This window comes from Enhydra lutris, unplaced genomic scaffold (assembly GCF_002288905.1).
Source record: "Enhydra lutris kenyoni isolate GAN:26980312 unplaced genomic scaffold, ASM228890v2 scaffoldscaffold16, whole genome shotgun sequence".
NCBI classification, from domain to species: Eukaryota; Metazoa; Chordata; class Mammalia; order Carnivora; family Mustelidae; genus Enhydra; species Enhydra lutris.
Window position 1 is genome coordinate 34804774 of NW_019154100.1, and position 20842 is coordinate 34825615.

Sequence of the window (20842 nt, forward strand, 5' to 3'; positions counted from 1 at the left end):
TAAGTGTTATCATGTTTCAGAAAGCTGCTCCTTCCCCAGTGAAATCTTCTACTACAGCTATTACTGATGCTAAAAATTGTAAGGGACAAAATCCTGAGCTACTTCAGAAAACTCCTGTAAGTCCCCTGAAAACAGAGATATCGAAACCAATTGAAAAGTCAACTGTGTCCCAGACAGTTCGGCCCAAAGAAGAATTAAATAGAGAAACTTGTCGGCAGTCTCAATCTAAAGACAAAGCAGCAACATCAGGTTATGTATCTTTTTAAAAAAATCTAGTTAGTGCTCTTTTCAGGGTGTCTGTTCTCAGCATTCTAATTATCTAGTTGTGAATTGCACAGTGTTGGTCTGCATGGCAAGCAAGTGAATGTATAAAATGAGACTTCTTCAAATTCAGCCTTAATTTATTGAATGAATATTCATTAGTGGGGACTTGCCTATTTACTGGTCAAAGTATGTAACTTGTTAACAGTTTAAACATGGTTTTTTTCTAGAATGACCATGGTAGATACTTTCTTCTATGCTTTTTGATGGGGACACAGCATATACACCTGGAAATCACATTGTAAGGGCATAATGATGAAACATTTTTGTAACCAAGAGTGCAGAGCAATGCTTTGCAAACTTTGATATGAAGGCACCCCTAATAGCAAAGGAGAGTGAATGTGTATGTAAATGACTCCACTCCCAGTTATATTTGTATATGTGTATATTGTGTGTAAGCATGTACATGTGAAAGTTCAAAATTAACCCCTGTAGTAAAATGATGCTCCTGGAAATCTGTATTCATCTTGTAGGGATTTACACCTTCTGGCATACCCTACCCTCACATGCTATTGGTTGAGAAACACAGGACTAAAAAATAAGGTTCAAATATATGGAGATATAGTTAATTTTGAACTATATTCTTTTTTTTTTTTTAAGATTTTATTTATTTATTTGACAGACAGAGATCACAAGCAGGCAGAGAGGCAGGCAGAGAGAGAGGAGGAAACAGGCTCCCTGCTGAGCAGAGAGCCCGATGTGGGGCTCGATCCCAGGACCCTGAGATCATGACCTGAGTCGAAGGTAGAGGCTTTAACTCACTGAGCCATCCAGGCGCCCCAGAACTATATTCTTTTTTAGAATAGCCAGTAAATAGCCACCCAGGCGCCCCAGAACTGCTTTTGAAAGGACTTTTAATTCTAAATTTTAACTTCTTAAAAATATAATCTCTCTGGATATTGTAGTTCCTCATAAAAGAGAAGTAGACAGAGAAATGAGAGTGGATATCCATTAGTTATGGCTAGGAAACCAGCAATCAGTTTCCAGATGAGCCGAAGTGAGAAGTGACCTGGAGACAATAGCAGTATCCCCACATGGACTAGGACTAGTTACTCTCAATTTTTCAGAGACTTATGGGATCGATAAGAAGGATTTTTTTTTTTTAATTCTTGGCTATTGGCTATGCCCAGTATATGTTATTGGGACCTCAGAGATATTTAATTTTTACGTTTCTTTGTATTCTTAAGGCATTCTAATTTGAGATATGGTATAAAGTGGCATGTGGAGTCTTTAAACTATGCCTATAGGTCAAATAGTGCCTTTTACCTTTTTTGCAAATAAAGTTTTATTGGAACACAGCCATGTCCATTTATTTATATGCTGTCTGTGGCTGCTTTCATGCTTCAATGAAGAGTTGAGTAGTTACAACAGTGGTCACATGGTTTGCAAAGCCCAGATTATTTACTGTCTGGCCTTCTGTGGGGAAAATGCTGATTTCAGATAGAGATAAACCTCTTTCTCTATGGTCTCTATCCCATTTGTTCTACTTTAAATGTAAATAATTAAAAGTAAATAATACTATTTCAAATGAATACTCTTTTAAGACTTTGTAGAATCAAGATATTGCTTGATAAAGTCAATAATCTCTAATTTTTCTTTTGAGAGAGAAAAAGGATTTAATTCCTAGATTTTCTATTGTACTTCCTAAAACCAAGATAAAATAAATTGGGCTATAGAAACAGAAGTGGTTGGGTTATCATGGGGAGGACCCTTTGGTGATAAGGGAATACTGTTAATATACATACAGTCAATTTCCAGTCATTTAGGTTCTGCTTATTTAGTTGAGGGTTTTCTAATTTCCACTGTCCTCTCACTCTGCCTTTTAAAAATTCTTGCTTCTTTCTTTAAAGAACTAATTCTAATAAATGAATTTTAAGACACGGAATTAAATAGGATAATATGGTAAATTTCTGTTTTAAAGCTGTTTTCATACAGTTTACTTTCCGAATGAATAGTCTAAGTATAATCAAAGCATTTTAGAGCCATACTGGATTTTAGAACCTTTTTAATACAAATTATAATTGCTACTTATTTTAAATAGCCTCCAAAATGTGTGTGCTTTCTGTAGGAGGAGCAGGAATTAAGCCTTTCCTGGAACGCTTTGGAGAGCGTTGTCAAGAACACAGCAAACAAAGTCCCGCTCGGAGTACACCCCACAGAACTCCCGTTATCACTCCAAATACAAGGGCCATACAGGAAAGATTATTCCAGCAAAATACATCTTCATCTACTACTCACTTAGCACAACAGCTCAAGCAGGTCTGGCTTACTGCTTTTAACATTATTCATTACATGTTCTCGGCGTAGAACCTAGAAATCAAATTGTGAATTCCAATATCAGTCTTTCTGACAGAGATAAATAGCATCTTGGTTCCCTGTATCACTTATTTCAAATTAGAAATATTATTGTCTTGTGTTCCATGCATATTGTGATTTTTTTAAATCTCAAACCTGAAGACAAGCAAAGTTTAGTAGTATCTGAATATTATTCTTAAATATACTATTGGCTCTTGTATAAAATAGAGCTTTTGGTGGTTTTAGGAACGTGAGAAAGAACTAGCATGTCTTCGTGGCCGATTTGACAAGGGCAATTTATGGAGTGCAGAAAAAGGCGAAACTTCAAGAAGTAAACAACTAGAAACCAAACAGGTAGTGTAAACAAGAAAAATGGGGGTGACCTTGGTATGGAAGTATTGCCGGGATCGAACTTGTGGTCCTGCATTGTCAAACAGTTCTTTATCCTATTTCTTTTAACTGTGCCATTTTCCATTCATAAACCCCTTCAATGTTCGTACCCAGTCTGCTTTTCTCTTGTGATACTCTCCCGTTCGGTATTCACTGATGACCTACTTAGAATCAAAATTTTAAAACATGTTCTCATCTTCAATTGATTTCATATTTCTTTTAGTATTCTACTTAGTTGCTAGTTCTAAAATGTTTCTCGGAATCTACTTTTTTCATTAATCATGGTATACTCTCCCCAGATGCCATACTGTTAGACTATCCATAATCCTTCAAGGTCATCAAATATGTCCCAAATTTCTCTTTGTTTCTATATCATTGTCAGATTTCATTAATCAGCTTTCAACAAAGTCCCTACTTGTAAACTACTTTGTGTTTCATTTACATGCCTACTATGTACAAAATACTGTATCAGGATATACGTTTAAGCTAAAAATAATAGAATTATATTTAAAGTGAGTACCAGTTGAAATAGAAAAATACATTTAACCAGTATTCTCTAAGAAAGACCTATTTAATTGATTTTGGTTTTTATCAGGTCTCTTGCTTAACAAATCGTGTTTCCCAGGGTTCTGACCTAATCCTGTTTTCTTATTTGCCCTGGGACATCTCTTCCTTGTCCTCATGAAATGCTAATGTGCCTGGCTGTGTTGTATTCCTCTCTCTAGAACTCCAGGCCTGGTTGGCTGGTAGAGTTCTTTGCACTTCTCACCAGTATATTTTCCTTGTAGCCTCTGTCTTCACCTAGGGCTTCATTCTCTACCTCACTATCTAAAACAGTCTGGGAGTTCTTCCTTGCCTTCTTCCTCTTATTACTGCATCTTCCCCTAGCATGCACTTGAACACATACACATCCAATGTGTCCTCTGCTGTTTCCTTAATCACTTCCAGAGCTTTGTATTGAAAACCTTGATTCTAGTCTGGCCACTCTCCTGTCAGAGCAATTTTATTTTTTTAAAGATTTTTTTATTCATTTATTTGACACAGAGAGAGAGAGAGAGAGAGAGAGAGAACTCAAGCAGTGGAACAGCAGGGGGAGGGGAAGAGGGAAAAGTAGGCTCACCAAGCAGGAAGTCGGTGTGGGGCTCAATCCCCAGACCCTGGATCACAACCCCAGCTGAAGGCAGACGCTCAATGACTGAGATACCCATGCACTGTAAGAAATATTTTTTAAAGGCAGATATCTGTGTATTCCCTTGCTTAAAGTCCTTAGAAAGCTCTCCCTAGCCAGTATCAGAAAACTGTCCAAAGTGCTTGGCTTGCCATCTAGAATCACCTAGAATCTGGCTTCTCACTGCTCTTCCACATGTGTGCATCAGTCTGGTCATGCAGACTGTTTGCAGTTTCTCAAATGCACCCGTGTTTTCAGATCTCTTTGTCTTTGCCTTGCTGTTTCTCTCTGCAAAGAGTATCTCCATGGTGAGCACCTACTTCATTAGGAGTAGGTCAAACTTCAGTCCCCTCTGGAAACCCTTACCAGGCCCTTTTCCTCAGGGTCCTGTCTTTTCTCACCCTGTCATCCTGTTGTTTACCTCAGCTGGAATGTTTATCTTCTTGTAACTGTTTCACCTTTGCTTTCCACGAGAGCCTTATCTGTCTTTATCTGTGTTCTTAGTGCTTGACTCACAGGACGAGCTCCATAAATTTGTCCTTGAAGGAGGAATGAATGAGCTAATCCTTCCCATCGGCATACAGCAAGCTGTTACCTGTCATCTTAAAATAAAAACTACTCTCTGGACCCCCTATTCCCTTCCCTTTCTTTACCTCCTTTTCATTCACTCTTCCAAAAGAGTTATGTCTTGCTGCTGACATTTTTTCCTCCCTTCTCTCTGGATCTCTCCACTCAGGCCGTCACCGCTACTTCCTCATCAAATTCACTGGGGCTCTTCGGTAATCAATTTTTAGGCATTTAACTTGACCTATTAGCAGCACTTGGCATTGTTGATTACTGTCTTCTGTTCGAAGCACCTTCTTCACTTGGTTGTCAGTGTATCATATCATGGCTTTTCTGCTTCATCCCTGGAAATATGGGACAACAGTTCTGAAACTGTTTTGTGCTAAATAATTCCTGCTACACTTGCGGAATTCCTCCTCGGATGGCTGCACATTTGCATATAAAGAACATTCTGAACACAGTAACAGAGTTTAGGGGTCTGGCTCACTCAGAACTCATCCATGGTACCCACAGAGGGAGCAAAGAGGTGGGAGGAAAAAGTGATTGAGTGTGGTGTTGCTAGAGTCAAAGAGAGGGGATTGAAGTTTGACCTACTCCTAGTGAAGCAGGAGCTCACCACGGAGATACTCTTTGCAGAAAGGACCTTTCAGAAGGAAGGGATGGTTGCTATTGTCAAGTATCTGTTGTCAAATGTGGACTGGACCGACACCACTGGGTTTTGGAAGAAAGAGCTTGTTTCTTGGCAACAGCAGTTTTACTGAAGTGGTGAGGGGAGAATGCAGGTGGTGGTGGGTGAGGAGCGGGGCCAGAGGGTGGAGGCAGTCCTCAGACCTTTAATTCTAAAAGGGAAGGGAGAAAGGAGGTGATGGCTGGAAGGGGATGAGGAAGTGAAGTACAGTTTGTTTGTGGTTGTGTTTGTTTTGTTTTTTCTGAAGAGACTTAAGTCAATTTTAATGTCAAAAGTAAGAGGTTTATAGGGTGCCTGGGTGGCTCAGTCAGTGAAGCATCTCACTTGATTTTAGCTCAGATTGTCACCTTAGAGTCATGGGATCCAGCCCCACGTCAGGCTCCATGCTCAGTATGGAGCCTGCTTGGGATTCTCTTTCTCCCTCTGTCCCTCCCCACTCTCACATGTACATGCACTCTCTCTAAATAAATAAATAACATCTTAAAAAAAAAAAAGAGGTTTATGATAGAGGAATAAGTGATGCTGATTGATAGGATGGGGGTAAACCTTTCAGGAGGTAAGACTGGATTGGATGAACTCCGGAGCACCAGGAAGGGAAAGGATTAAGACAGGTTCCGGCTGTGGTAAGAAGGAAGAAGGAAAGCGGTATTTGGGGGTAAGTGATTTTAGAACCGTGATGACAGAAAACTGGTAGAATTTCTATCTGGTTACCTCTGTTTCGTTCATCCTTAGGGAAGAGAAGGTGACAGATGTGATACTCTGGAGGATGGGAGGGAGAACTGACCCAGAAAGAGAAGGACAGAGGAGTAGTGTTAAGACTCAAGTGGGGGTATGAGAGCATACAGTCCTAGTCCTCTAGATCTGTCCAAAGAACCTGATATAAACATGGAGAAGGTGGGTTGTTCCAGGGATGGAGTTTGCTAGACATGAGGAATGGAAGTATAGTTGAGGTGAGGGAGTTGAAGGTATTGGTGAGATTGCGGTTGAACTGAAGGCTCTAACCAGGATGGAGGTTTAAGAAAATAGGTGGGAGTAACAGGAAGAAAAGTGTCAAATGGCCAGAAGTCCCCATGAGGCCAAAGAGTAGGATCTGGTGGGAATTCCTGAGTAAGAGAGATTGGAGGGTTTGAGGGAAGAGGCTGAATCCAGGGCACGGCTGAATTGGAGTGGTGGTGGGGGTCTCTGAAGTGGAAGCATTTATGCAGCTGAGGGGCCAGGATGCTGGCGAGAGGGTACTTGCGGCTACGCAAACCACCAAGAGGATGGCAGGTCTGGGACTGCAGAAGCAGGGATGGCGCGAGCAGGAGGAGAGAATTACTAAGAGCGTGGAATTACCGTTAGGGAGCTGGGAGGGGCTGTCCCTTATGTTGTCAGGTTGTGTATCCCAGAAGATGGTAGGGAAGTTGTGCCTTCCCGGGACAGTCAGGCCTGCAGCGCAACATTCGGTAGTTTACTCTGCGTTCATGCACCAACAGCCCCTTCTAACTTGAGAGCCAAAATAGTCTGGAACTAGTTGTGGAATGAGAATATGTGGGTTTGTAAATTGGCCCTCCCAGTTATCGGCCAAGTGTGCAAGTCATTTAACTCCTGTGTCTCTATATTTTCTTCAGTAGAATGAAGTAATAGCACCTAACTTGCAGGGTTATTGGGAGGATTGGGGAGGCAATAATGTCAAGTGCTTAGAAAGGTGACTGGTGCATATTAGGCTCTATTAAGCATTAGTTGCTGTTCTTCTTACTCTTGTTTATTTCTTCTATTGCTTTAATCATAAAACCCATGATTCAAAAACAATGAATGTTTGTCTCCTACTGCCTTGTCAATGATTAAGAAAGACTCAGATGAGTAATTTTTTTTTCTTTTTCTTTCCTTTTTTTCCTTCCACATTCTGTTTTTGTTCTTGTTTTCTTTGCCTTTTACCCACTGAGTAAATGTTAAGGGGAATCTTGATGTAGGAACTGTCAGTAGATTTTATAGGTTTGGGATGAGATAAGTGGCCTAGGGGAATTGCTTTTCTCTGCGTGTGGCTTGCACTTTAATTGGTTTATCTAAAACTACTCCAATACAAATTTTCCTTCTTGCCTCCTAGTCTCTTAAAGTACATCCTGGGAATTACAGAGAATACTGAGCCAGCATCAACGGTTTCTTGTGTTCTAAACATGGCTGGGACCTTGCACATACATTATTTTGTTCTGAGGAAGTTTATATAGAATTAGGACTCGTGTTTGTTTCACTTGATAACATGCAGAAAGAAAAAAATCTATAGTGTTGAGAAATAACATATTCATTTGCTTTTTTAGGAAATTCACTTTCAGAATACCCCCCTCAAAAAACATCCAGCTGTTTCAAACACCCCATCGCTTCCAGTAACAGAAAAGGTGACAGAAAATCAGACACTGGGAAAACCTTCCGACACAGAACCTACAGGTCAGCATTTTTTACTTCTGCTCCACTTACAATGGAGCTTTCCGTCTACTATAGTTTTGGAAATTGCATCGGAAAGCAGAAATACTGCTTTAATGTAAAAAGATAAATTTTTTTATTGCTACTCATTCTTTCATTTCTAGCTGTACAATATGCTTCTTCCTTAGTTCTCCTTTCATAGTCAGAATTCATGCTCTTTATGGGAGGATAAATCACTGTACAACTCTTTTTTTTTTTTCCCTGAGAAAGATTCAGTAAGATCTGTTGAATTATGGAGTGTGCATGCTCTTTAATTTATTTTCTTTTTAAGTGTTTCTATAAGTTGAATTCTTAAAACTACCATGCAAAGATGTATATGCAAAGAGATGAATGGCAGCACCGTTTGTGACAATAATAAAGTGTAAATGACCATCAGCAGAAAACTGTTTAAATAAATGGTGCTAAATCCATGTCCCCACATATTATGTAGCTGCTTAAAACAATAAGTGAGCTTTGTATGAAATGACATTTAACATATCATAGACACTTAAACAGTTTTTTGTTTTTTAAATTTATGGTAAAAAACACATTACTAAAATTTACCATCTTAACAATTTTTAAGTGCATGGTTCAGTAGTGTTAAGTACATTCACATCATTGTGGAACAGAGCTCCAGAATTTATTCATCATTAGAATTGAAACTATACACATCAAGCAACAATTCCCCATTTCCTCCTCTCCTCAGCCCCTGGTAACTACCATTCTGCTGTTTCTATGAATTTGACCACTTTAGAAACCTCATATAAGTATAATCATATAGTATTTATCTTTCTGTAACTAACTTTAAAAAAAAAAGATTTATTTATTTTAGAGAGAGAGACCTGAAGTGCAGTGGGGAGGGGTGGAGAGAGAGGGAGAGAGAAACTTCAGCAGACTCTGTGCTGAGCATGGAGCCCAACATGCGGCTCTATCTCATGACCTTGAGATCACAACCTGAGCCGAAATCAAGAGTTGGATGCTTAACTGACTGTGCCACCCAGGCACCCCTGTAACTAGTCTATTTAATTTATCATAGTGTCCTTAAGGTTTATCCGTGTCCTAGCATGTGACCAGAGTTCCTTCCTTTTTAAGGCTGAATAATACTCCATCATGTATATATACATTTTGTTTAGCCACTGTCTATCAGTGGACATTTTGGTTGCTTCCATCTCTTGGTTATTGTGAGTAGTGCTGCTAGGGATATAGGTATGCAAATATCTCTTTGAGACCCTGCTTTTAATTCTTGGCATAGACTCAGTAGTAGGGTTGCTATATCATACAGTGGATCTATTTTAAGTATTTTGAAGGAACCATTATACTATTTTCTGTAGCACTCATAACATTTTACCATCTCATCAACACAGCACAAGGGTTCTAGTTTTTCCACATCCTTGCCAACACTTGTTACTTTCTGTTTTTTTGATGGTAGCCATCCTTAGGGGTGTGAGGTGATAGCTCATTGTGATTTTGATTTCTGTTTCCTTTACAATTAGTGGTGTTGAGCATCTTTTCATATATTTGTTGACTGTTTCTATATCATCTTTGGAGAAATGTCTGTTCAAGTCCTTTGCCCATTTTCTAATCAGGATATTTATTTTTGTTGTTGAGTTTTAGGAGTTCTTTATATTAACCAAACATTAACCTCTTATCACATACACAATTTATAATATTGTCCTCCATTCTGTAGGTTGTCTTTGCAACTCTGTTGAATATATGCTTTGATGCACAAAAGTTTTTAAGTTTGATATTGCCTCATTTGTCTGTTTGTACTTTTGTGGCCTGTGCTTTTGATGTCACGCCCAAGAAATTGCCAAATCCATTGTCATGAAGCTTTCCCTCCATGTTTTCTTATAGGACCTTTATAGTTTTGAGTCTTCTATTTGGGTCTTTAATCCATTGTGAGTTAATTTTTGTATATGGTGTCAGATAAGGGCCCAACTTCATTTTTTGCATGTGAATATCCAGTTTTCCCAACATCATTTGTTGAAGAGACTTTCCTTCCCCACCAAATCATCTTGGCAGCCTTGTCAAAGATCATTTGACCAAATATGTGAGGTTTTGTTTCGTGGCTGTCTATTCTCTCTATTCCATTGATCTATGAATCTGTGTTTGTGCCAAATGTGTTGATTACTGTAGCCTTGTAATATGTTCTGAAATCTGGAAATGTCAGTTTTCTAATTTTGTTCTTTTACAAAATTATTTTGGATGTCCAAGGTCCCTTGAAGCTCCATATGAATTTTAAGATAGATTTTTCTGTTTCTCCAAAAAATGTTATTGGTAAGGATGCAATGACTCTGTAGATTGCTTTGGGTAGTATTGACATCTTGACAATGTTAAGTCTTCCAATCCATGAACATGGGATGTCTTTCCAGCTATTTGTGTCTTATTTAATGTCTTTCAGCAATGTTTTGTAGCTTTCGGCATATAAATCTATCACCTCCTTGGTTAGTTTTATTCCTAAGTATTTCACTTTTTTTTTTCCTAAGTATTTTATTCTATGAACAGAGGTAATTTTAATTCTTTTCAAATCTGGATGCTTTTTATTTTTTTTAAAGATTTTATTTATTTATTTGACAGAGAGAGATCACAAGTAGGCAGAGAGGCAGGCAGAGTGAGAGAGGGGAAGCAGGCTCCCTGCCGAGCAGAGAGCCTGATGTGGGGCTTGATCCCAGGACCCTGGGATCATGACCTGAACCAAAGGCAGAGGCTTTAACCCACTGAGCAACCCAGGTGCCCCAATCTGGATGCTTTTTACTTCTTCTTCTTGCCTATTGCTCTTACTTCAGGACTTCCAAAGCTGCGCTGAATAGAAGAGGTAAGAGTGGCCATGCTTGCCTTGTTCCTGATCTTAGAGGAAAAACTTTGAGTCTTTCACTACTGAGTATCATGTTAGCTATGGGCTTTTCCTATGTGGCCTTTATTATGTTGAGGTAGTTTTCTTATATTGCTAATCTCTGAAGTGTTCTTATTGACACTTTTTTTTAAGTGAAAAACAAAATGCAGAACAGAATGCATAGTATGATTACTTTCTGATAAAACAAAAGGATGTTCACATTTGCATACATAGGGGCAAAACTGGAAGAACGAACAGTAACCTTGTAATATTGACATTGCCTTTCTCTTTGGGGAGGAAGAGATAAATGGGAATGTGAAGAGAGGACAGTTGTTTTGGGGGATTCTGTATACATCTCTAGATTTGAAATGCATAGTTTTATAATCAGAAAAAAGAATACATAAGATTCTTTCACTGAAAAATTCTAGGTTCTAAACATAAACTAATATGATTTTTCTTACAATTTTTTTAGGTTTCACTGAATGTGAAATGACGAAGTCTAGCCCTTTGAAAATCACATTGTTTTTAGAAGAGGATAAGTCTTTAAAAGTAACATCAGAGCCAAAGGTCGAGCAGCAGACTGGTTGGTTTTTATGCTTTATTTCCTATTAATATATTGGTAGAAGCACATATTCAAATATGTAGTGTCCTGTATTTCAGAATGTCTTCTGATTTTGTAATTCTGTCTCTCTCTTTTAACTAGGAAATACTCTAGCTTGCACAAAGAGATAGCACTCTTAACAGTTATCTTTAGGTCATAGACCCCTGTGAAAATCTGATTAAGGCTATCACTCACTTTCACAGGGAAAGGAAATGTGTTGTTCTTCCACACTCTTAGAGGAATAAGTGGCTCTTGAAGACTATTTGGGACCCCTGCCTTAGGTGATGTTACTATTTCCCTATTATTCACTGCCATGTGAAAGGGAACTCCCCAACAATAGAAAAAGAGTGACTTGAAAGAACATTTTTCGTGAGTCTGAAGCCTTTGGCTGTTATCTTGCCATTTGCATTCTTCCTTAATATTCTTTCTTAAACCCAAAACATTGACTCAACTTTCGACAGTTTCAACCTTTATTGCTTTACTGTATATTTAGTAAGCACATGAACGTGAGATCTGCTCTGCTATCCTTTTAATTCTTAAAGATCTGAGTCACAGAATCTACCTACTGAAATCTTTTTCAGAAGTGGTACGTGAAACTGAGATGAGTGTGGATGATGATGATGATATCAATAGTTCAAAAGTAATTAATGACATCTTCAGTGATGTCCTGGTGGAAGGTGAGCTAGATATGGAAAAGAGCGAAGAGGAGATGGACCATGAAGAACAGGAAGATGCACTGAATATCTCCTCCATGTCTTTACTCGCTCCATTAGCACAGACAGTTGGTGTGGTAAGTCCAGAGGTAAGGAAAGACGGAATGTTAACAGGCCTGCGATACAAACTGTTAGAATGGGATCCCCTTTTGTTTTAGTTGGTACATGGGGATTTGGCCCTCTGTAGCCAGGGGAATTCTGGAACTCTGATGTCAGTTCTCTTAAAAGAGAGCTTAAAACTCTTCAGTGGTTTCCTGTGACCTTAGATAAAATCCACACCATGACATGGTTTAACAGGCCAGATATGTGGGCTCTGCCATTGGCTGGTTTTGGCCCAGGTTATTCAACCTCTTTACCACAGTTCCCTCACCTGTTGAAGGAGGTTAAAACTAGTTCGGGCTGATGTGAATATTATATCATTAGTATATTAGTATTTAGCACCAGACAAAACTAACGTTTATGGACAGCCAACTACTATTATTAGCTATCACCGTAAATTGAGTAACTGCAGCTTGGGGAGTTGATGCAATTAGAAATACTTTTTAAGAGAGTTGCAGATGTAGGTTTTAGCTATCTTTTTTTTTATATATATATATTTTATTTATTTATTTGACAGCGAGAGAGAGAGAGATCACAAGTAGGCAGAGAGGCAGGCAGAGAGAGAGAGGGGGAAGCAGGCTCCCTGCTGAGCAGAGAGCCCGATGCGGGGCTCGATCCCAGGACCCTGAGATCATGACCTGAGCCGAAGGCAGAGGCTTAACCCACTGAACCATCCAGGTGCCCCGGTTTTAGCTATCTTTGAACTTTTATTCATTTACTATTTAGGAACTTATTTTAGTTGGGCTTGGTTTTATGATGAATCAGTTGGCTTACTGGATGTTTATTTCCTAATAATAGAGAATTTCTTTATTTCCTCAGAATTATCATTTAGAATCCATGTCATCCATAAAACCTATTAATACCTCGTGTATTTCACTGCAGAGTTTGGTTTCCTCACCGAGACTGGAATTGAAAGACAGCAGTGTAAGTGTTGAAAGTCCAAAGCCGGGAAAATTCCAGAGAACCCGTGTCCCTCGAGCTGAGTCAGGTGATAGCATTGGTTCTGAAGATCGTGATCTTCTTTACAGGTAAGAATGTTTCAGAAGGGATTCAATCACTAAGGGTCATGGTTAGATATAGCAAGTTGTATTATAATGTTATTAATAATTCATTTATAAAACTTTGGAATGACTTTTTTCAGCCTCTCTTTTACCAAATGGCATTTTGCATTCCACCTGTTCAGTAAAAGAGAGTGCTCAATGTGTTGCTGGATTTCTAATAGAGTATACCTTATTTCCTGAAGCATTGACGCATACAGATCTCAAAGATTCAAAGAAACAGAACGTCCTTCAATAAAGCAGGTGATTGTTCGGAAGGAAGACGTTACTTCCAAGTTAGATGAGAAAAAGAATGGCTTTCCTGGTCAAGTTAATATCAAACAGAAAATGCAGGTATGTACTTCTGTGGAAAGGAGCTTTGGAATGTTTTTCTGTATAAGACTGTATACTCCTTAAGGACAAGGGCCCAGCCTTACTCATCTGTATACCCTGAGTGACTAGGGCATTGTCTGATACACTAGAGCTCAGTAAATTGCTCTTGAGTTCAGTGTAACTTGAGGAAGGAAGGGCTTCTCTGTTGGGAATGTTGCTTGTTTGATATTGTTTGATATTTCTGAAATATTTAAACGTTTGTCATAAATATCCTTAAAGTCCAACTATAAGTTGGATTGTAGTGAAGTGTGAAATTTTTTTGCTCTTAGAGGTTCTTGTATGCTAAGGAAGGCATTTTTAAAAATATAAATATATATAATTTAAATAAAATGAATCAGGTAATTTCTAAATCTTTACACTTTGTTGAACGTACCCCCAATTATAATTTTAATAAGTATGAGTGGAAAGTCTTCATGAGAAAGACTGTTTATAGTGTAATTATTACAGCGTGTTGAATATCTTTGGTGCATAATGTAGACACTTGAATGGTGAGAAGTGGTGTAACATTTTGACTTTACTCTCTGGATATTTCGGAAATTATCCAACAGGCTTAGTTAGAATTGAAGTTTCAATAAAGTGAAAATGGCAATTAAAAATGTGAGTTTTTTCTTCCTTTTGTTGGTTTCCCTAGGAACTCAATAATGAAATAAATTTGCAGCAGACAGTCATCTATCAAGCTAGCCAGGCCCTTAACTGTTGTGTTGACGAAGATCATGGAAAAGGGTCACTAGAAGAAGCTGAAGCGGAAAGACTTCTCCTCATTGCAAGTACGTGTGCTACACTAGAAACAAGACTCTTTTGTCTAGGATAGTTAGAAATCTCTATTTTAAAGAAAGGACTTTTTCTATTTCAGTTGATCTGTGTTTTTGTGTCTTTCTTATGACATTTGTGAATGCTCTGCACATAAAATGGAGTTTGCATAAAAGGTGAAAGGAATTGGAATGCATTTGAAGAAATGCAGTTGTGAAGAGTATGCCAAAAATGAATATATGAACATATTTGTGTGTGTGTGTGTGTGTGTGTGTGTGTGTGTGTGTGTGTGTGTCTGTGTGTATTCGTATACACACACTCTGTCTCAGCACCTAACTATCTTCATGGAGCTAAAAAAAGCATGTGAGTTTAGTTGTGTATGTGTGTTGAGGGATGATAGGGCATGTTAGTGCACAGAGATTATACCATATGAGAAAACTGGCAAAAAGTTTAAGCATTAAGTTTTAAAGACATTATAAAAAGATGAGCAGTCAAGGTTTTACCCAACTACTACCTCCTGTTTTATAAAGAAGCACTGATCTTGTCTTTGATCTTAAGTACATTTTCTTGAGTTGGTCTCATGTACAAACAGTTACAGTTTTCATATTTGTGATATTGCATATTTTTACATAGCTGAGAAGAGAGCACTTTTGATTGATGAGTTGAATAAATTGAAGAATGAAGGGCCTCAGAAGAAGAATAAAGCTGGTCCCATTGCCCCAAGTGAATTTGTCCCATCCAAAGGATCAGTTACTTTGTCAGAAATCCGCTTGCCTCTAAAAGCAGATTTCGTCTGTGGTACGGTTCAGAAACCAGGTATGGTGATTTTTATTTGCATCACTTCTGGGTCCTAGGTTAAATTATGAGCCTTACCTAGATAGGAATTATGCAAATGGGAGCAAGCAGAGCATGCAAAAAGATGCACAGCTTGTATCTTGGGCCTTTAGTTCCTTTAATGAAGAAATATTCATAAAAATAACCAAGGCAAAATTGCATATATGGGGTTGCTGATCTACATGGTAACAGACAGGGTTCTAACTGAAAGGAGGTGAGTTACACATAGGTGTTTTGTTGTTGTTGTTGTTGTTGTTTTATGATTTTATTTATTTGATAGAGAGTCAGAGAGGACCAAGTGAGGGGAGAGGGACAGAGAGAGAAGCAGACTCCTGCTGAGCAGGGAGCCAGATGCAGTGTGGATCCTTGGACTCTGGGATCATGACCTCAACCCAAGGCACACACTTAACCAACTGAGCCACGCAGGTGCCCCTAAACATAGTTTTGAGCATAAAGTATTTTCCTAAGATGAGATGTCTTGATACAGCAGATCATTTCAACTTTCATTATTTAGTTTTATTGTGGAAAGTAATGGGACATTGAAGAGAATCTACTTTATTCTGTTTAAAATTTATTCCAGGGGTGCCTAGGTGGCTCAGTGGGTTAAAGCCTCTGCCTTCGGCTCAGGTCATGATCCCAGGGTCCTGGGATTGAGCCCTGCATCGGGCTCTCTGCTCAGCGGGGAGCCTGCTTCCTCCTCTCTCTCCCTGCCTCTCTGCCTACTTGTGATCTATCTCTGTCAAATAAATAAATAAAGTCTTTAAAAAAATAAAATAAAATTCATTCCAAAAATCTTGAATTATTAGCTGTAGAGGTGAAGATGACCACCACAGTGAAGATGGTTCTATTGAAATTATTATTGCCTTTGTCACTCTAGATTGAATAAGTAAACTTTCCTAAATGTGTGTGCTATGATAAATCATAGCAAAGTGGGCAAAGGAGAATATTGCACCAGGATCTGAAAAGAGGGCAGGGTAATTATAGCCCACTTAATAAAAATCAAAGTTTCATTAAATTTTGGTGTAGTTCTTTTAAGATTCTTTTATGTTTTCATTTGCATGGGCCATTCTGTTTGAGGAGAGGGAGGGCTAGACATAGGTGAGAAGTGAATTTAAGCTACAAGGAAAATAAAGAATGGAGCGTTCTTTAGGAACAAGGTAACATAGGTTCTGATTGTCGCTGTTGTCGGATTTTGGTGTGGTCTGGAAGAAATCTATTGGGTAATATAATATGTACCTTGAAACGTGGGTATTTACTAACATGGTGAAGAAACACTCTTATGTTTCTATTAGAATTTATCTCCAAGGAACTTTCACAGAAATATAATATTTTAAGGAACATATTGAGGCCTATATTGTTGAACAATATATCATCAGCTAAAGAATTAGGAATCAATAGGTAAAATTTGAAGTCAGCAGACACTGAGGGATATGGAGTGATGTCATTTCAGTTCATATAAATTATAGGAAGAGACCTTGATGAGGCTTATTGATGATGATTATGACTGTCTGCTTATGGGTCTTACTTAGCTTTTTGTATCTGGAAAGTTGATTTTAGTAATTTTTAGGTAAATTACATAAATCGGTTGCAGTATTAATTTTTCCTTTGGTCTTCTGGAATGCTGATTAGTCAAATCTGACTTTGCTTGTGCTTATTACGTAATGTGATTACTTTTTGCAGATGCAGCAAATTACTATTTCTTAATTATACTAAAAGCAGGACCTGAAAATATGGTAGCCACACCATTAGCATGTACTTCAAATTCTCTTAATGGTGATGCTCTGACATTCACTACTACATTTACTCTGTAAGTAAATTAGGCTTTTGATGGTTTAAACACATTTTTCTTTTAATAGAGAATACAGATGGAATGTATAGTCTTTGAAATGTGGTATCTACATTCTTCTATGGACAAATGACTCCATTTCAGTTTGTTGATTTAAATCTTTTATATGTTTCTGATATTTCTTTCCAGTGAGTAGCACTTTTCTTGCATGTGACTAAAGGTACTTAATGATTTGGTAAATACATAAAATATAAATATATATTACATATGTACCATAAAAATAATTAAGGTCCACATTATATATTATATAAATATACATAAATAAATATGTATATAAAATGTGGACCTTAATTTTTATGTATATATGTTTTAAATCGCAAATGTACTTAATATTCCAGCTCACTTAAAAGATGTATTTAGTCTTAAAAATTTATTATGAAAATTCAGAATCAAAATCCAGTTAGAAAAAAAGTACTTATTAAAGATCTTGAGTTGTAAAATACCAAAGAAAAGATTTGGCTTGTATTATAGGAAAAATAGACTGTTCTTACTAATTTTTATGTTCTTTGATGGTTTGTAACAACTGCCTGTAGTTAAAAACACTGTGAATTCCTTTACTCCCAAAATACTGCAAGACTATTAGGTGGCATCATTTTTAATGGCATTAAGTCAATGTTTTCCTTACTGTTTTATTTAATGATTTATTTTTCCAGGCAAGATGTGTCCAATGACTTTGAAATAAATATTGAAGTTTACAGCTTGGTAAGTAGTGAAAGCTTTCCCAAATAACCAATATTATGTCCTCCTTAGCGATATTAACTCTTAAACTAATTATGCTTTGGGTTTGTGTGTAGGTACAAAAGAAAGATCTCTCAGGCCCTGATAAGAAGAAAAAGGCATATAAGTCCAAGGTGAGAATGAAAAATATGGTAGAAGTATTATTATCAGAAACAATAGATGTATCAGTTTTAATTGCTCTACACTTACTTGACAACCAGCTTTGATAGCCTGCTGAAATGTGTCTCAGGCCTTTCTTCTGCACTCTTGCCTGCCATGTTCTCGGTTAACCAGCACTTGGGACTGACATGCAGGCAGAAACAGTAGTGTCTGCATGTCAATTTCCAGCTTTCCCAGTCTTGGCTCTGGGTTGTGCTTTTCCTAAGTCATCATCTAGCAAAATTTTATTTTAGTTCTAATAAAAACAGGAATGACAATATAGGGAAAGCCTTTAATGGAGGATTCAAGAATAATGTATTCATATTTCAGGATTATTTTCTATGTGAGAGTATCTCAAGTTTGGTTAGTTTTAAGCTCTGACTCATAATGTTTAGCAGGAAAGACACTGTTAATCTTTTCTTCTAGGCGATTACTCCAAAACGACTTCTCACATCTATAACCACAGTAAGTAAATTCTTAAAAAATTTAGCTCCATTGAGAAATCTGCATCTTACACACAGGATTGTAAATTGGTTAGCCATTTCTAAACCCTTAGCACTGTAGAAATCTTTAAAATATACTACTGGGGAGAAAATCTGATACTTAAGAAGGGGAAAAATACTGTTTTCTGAAGTGTAGCCTTTGCAATGTTAAGGAGTTTAATGTTTAATACTTAAATCTTTGTATCGAATAAAGGAAATAACTTATACTTCTTCTTTATACCGATTTTTTTTTTCCTTTTTCTTTTAGAAAAGCAGCCTTCATTCTTCAGGTGAGAGAATCTTGAACTATTTCAAACACCGGAATAAGGAATTGAGTTAAGCAGTGGTGCACACGCTTTATACACATGGGCATCTTGATGAGTGTTCGCCTTAGACTCTTTTGAGTAATATTTTCTGTATGGTTTTTAGTAATATATGAGATTACTGGGCAGAATGGCATGCTGTCAGCTGTTGCCTGGCCTCACGTCATTCAGGCTCTATCTAGCAGGCAGTAGCTGTGTGATACCCAGTCACCGGGCTACGGCTGCAGCTGCTGACTCCGTTCTTCACCCCAACTTCTGTCATTGTATAGATTTGTTTTGTGTTTTCCACACTGTGAACTTTACTTCTTTTAACTTTGCTCATCATAACTCGCATTGTATCATGTCAGAGAAGCATCCTTCTAGTTCACTGGAAGCCTGGGTGCCAGGAAGCCAGGAAAGGCGTTCTCTAGAGTGGCTTTAGGCCTGAGTTTTCCGAAGGGGATTAGAATGGAGCTGGTTTCACTCACTTCCTTTGGGCTTCTGGTCTCTTCTTGGCATAAGAAGGTAACTGAGAAGAACTTTGCAGAGATAATCTCTGCTGTTAATTATGTCATCCTAGACCAGAGCCATGAAGCCTTTTCACATCTCTTTTAGGAAAATTGTTTTCTCTCACTCTTTAGAGATGGAGGAAAATGAGGCAGTTTTCTCTGTGACAACCTAATTTCTTTCTGTTGGGCTGTGGTGAAGAATTGTTATTTACACTCACAAAAGTCACTCTGAACTAAACTTCCTTTCCTTTCTCTCCAGTCATGGCCAGTCCAGGAGGTCTCAATGCTGTGCGCACCAGCAACTTTGCCCTGGTTGGATCTTATACGCTGTCATTGTCTTCAGTAGGAAACACTAAATTTGCTCTGGACAAGGTACTCCAAATTTATGTATTTATTTGCTTTTAGAAAAATTAAGTCAGTGGAAATGCCCCAAGGACTTTTAAATATTTGAAATCTTTGGGTGAGAATGTATGTTCTTAGAATTGTAAATTTTAACTAGGCGTGGGTGTCGCTACATTTTTGATGTTGGAAGTATTTCTTTCTTGTCTCTTAATAGTTAAATCTTCAAAGCAGTGTATACTGCTTTGTATACAGTGTCTACTGATTTATTCTAAATGTTACTTCTGACTACGGGAGTATTACTTCTTGCATGTAGATGTTAAGCTTACAGTTTTAAACATGGTAACTTGCCCATTTGAACTGATATCTTGAAATGAATACTATTTAATAGATTTAGTTTTGATAATATAGGGAAGGATAGGTTACTTTCTTAGAAAGTACTCATGAATCGAAGGGATTTCTTTCCCATACTTTCCTCCCCAAATTAAAAGCTTCAAAGTTCAGTGTTCTGTCCCTATTGAGTGCTTTTTCACCATAATGTGATATGACTAAACTTTTTTTTTTTAAGATTTTTATTTATTTATTTGACAGACAGAGATCACAAGTAGGCAGAGAGGCAGGTAGAGAAAGAGAGAGAGAAGAGGAACCAGGCTCCCTGCTGAGCAGAGAGCCCAACGTGGGGCTCGATCCCAGGACCCTGGGATCATGACCTGAACCGAAGGCAGAGGCTTTAACCTACTGAGTCACCCAGGTGCCCCTGACTAATGAAATTGGCTATTTCATTTAATAGCCAATGAAACCATTCAGAGTGAGAGACCTGGTAGCAAATTTTGATCCTTGGGCTGATTTCTGTGGTATAATACAGGGATATTGTTAAATATTTTAAGAGATTTTCCTAGTCAGAATATGGAGGTGAGGAAGTATAAAAATTTGGAGGTCTGGTTTCTAGTACTGATCCTCCTAGTAATTTCCTTTTAAACATTGAGCGAATCACTTCATTTCTCTGGGATCTTGTTTTCCCAGTAGAGAATATAAGGTTAGATTAAAACAATCTACCTTTAAATTTCTATGAAACATTTGTCTTTTAGTTAATAGGAAAAAAACAGACTACCTTTAAATTTTGATTATTGTTAACGCATAAATGTGTTTTATCTTAACATGCTAATTTAAAAAATGTATATAACTTTTTATTTAGTAATACAGCTAGTTTAACAAATTGAGTGATCTTGGGTCTTTTTTTCTTTTTGTCTTTTATTTTGTTTGTTTTAGATAAATTATGATGTAAAAGAGCGAGAACTACTGGGCTATATGTTCCAGGAAAAGGTTGCTATATTTTCTTTGCTTGAAACTAATGAGCTTAAAA

General features: G+C 37.7%; 1 protein-coding gene across 4 annotated transcripts in view; it reads left to right on the forward strand.

Moving 5' to 3' along the window:
• The window catches only part of LOC111147254 (anillin actin binding protein), a 48537-nt gene that overhangs the window by 14302 nt on the left and 13393 nt on the right, over positions 1 to 20842 (forward strand). The window contains exons 5-20 of one of the 4 annotated variants that reach the window (XM_022503177.1): positions 21 to 249; positions 2390 to 2580; positions 2863 to 2970; positions 7724 to 7850; positions 11171 to 11281; positions 11881 to 12101; positions 12994 to 13139; positions 13355 to 13502; positions 14173 to 14308; positions 14925 to 15107; positions 16806 to 16932; positions 17625 to 17673; positions 17766 to 17822; positions 18274 to 18312; positions 18598 to 18619; positions 19400 to 19512. In XM_022503177.1, coding sequence (XP_022358885.1) covers positions 21 to 249; positions 2390 to 2580; positions 2863 to 2970; positions 7724 to 7850; positions 11171 to 11281; positions 11881 to 12101; positions 12994 to 13139; positions 13355 to 13502; positions 14173 to 14308; positions 14925 to 15107; positions 16806 to 16932; positions 17625 to 17673; positions 17766 to 17822; positions 18274 to 18312; positions 18598 to 18619; positions 19400 to 19512 — 2007 coding nt within the window. The remainder of the gene's footprint in view (positions 1 to 20; positions 250 to 2389; positions 2581 to 2862; positions 2971 to 7723; positions 7851 to 11170; positions 11282 to 11880; positions 12102 to 12993; positions 13140 to 13354; positions 13503 to 14172; positions 14309 to 14924; positions 15108 to 16805; positions 16933 to 17624; positions 17674 to 17765; positions 17823 to 18273; positions 18313 to 18597; positions 18620 to 19399; positions 19513 to 20842) is intronic. The other 3 variants (XM_022503178.1, XM_022503180.1, XM_022503181.1) reach the window with 3 other exon arrangements.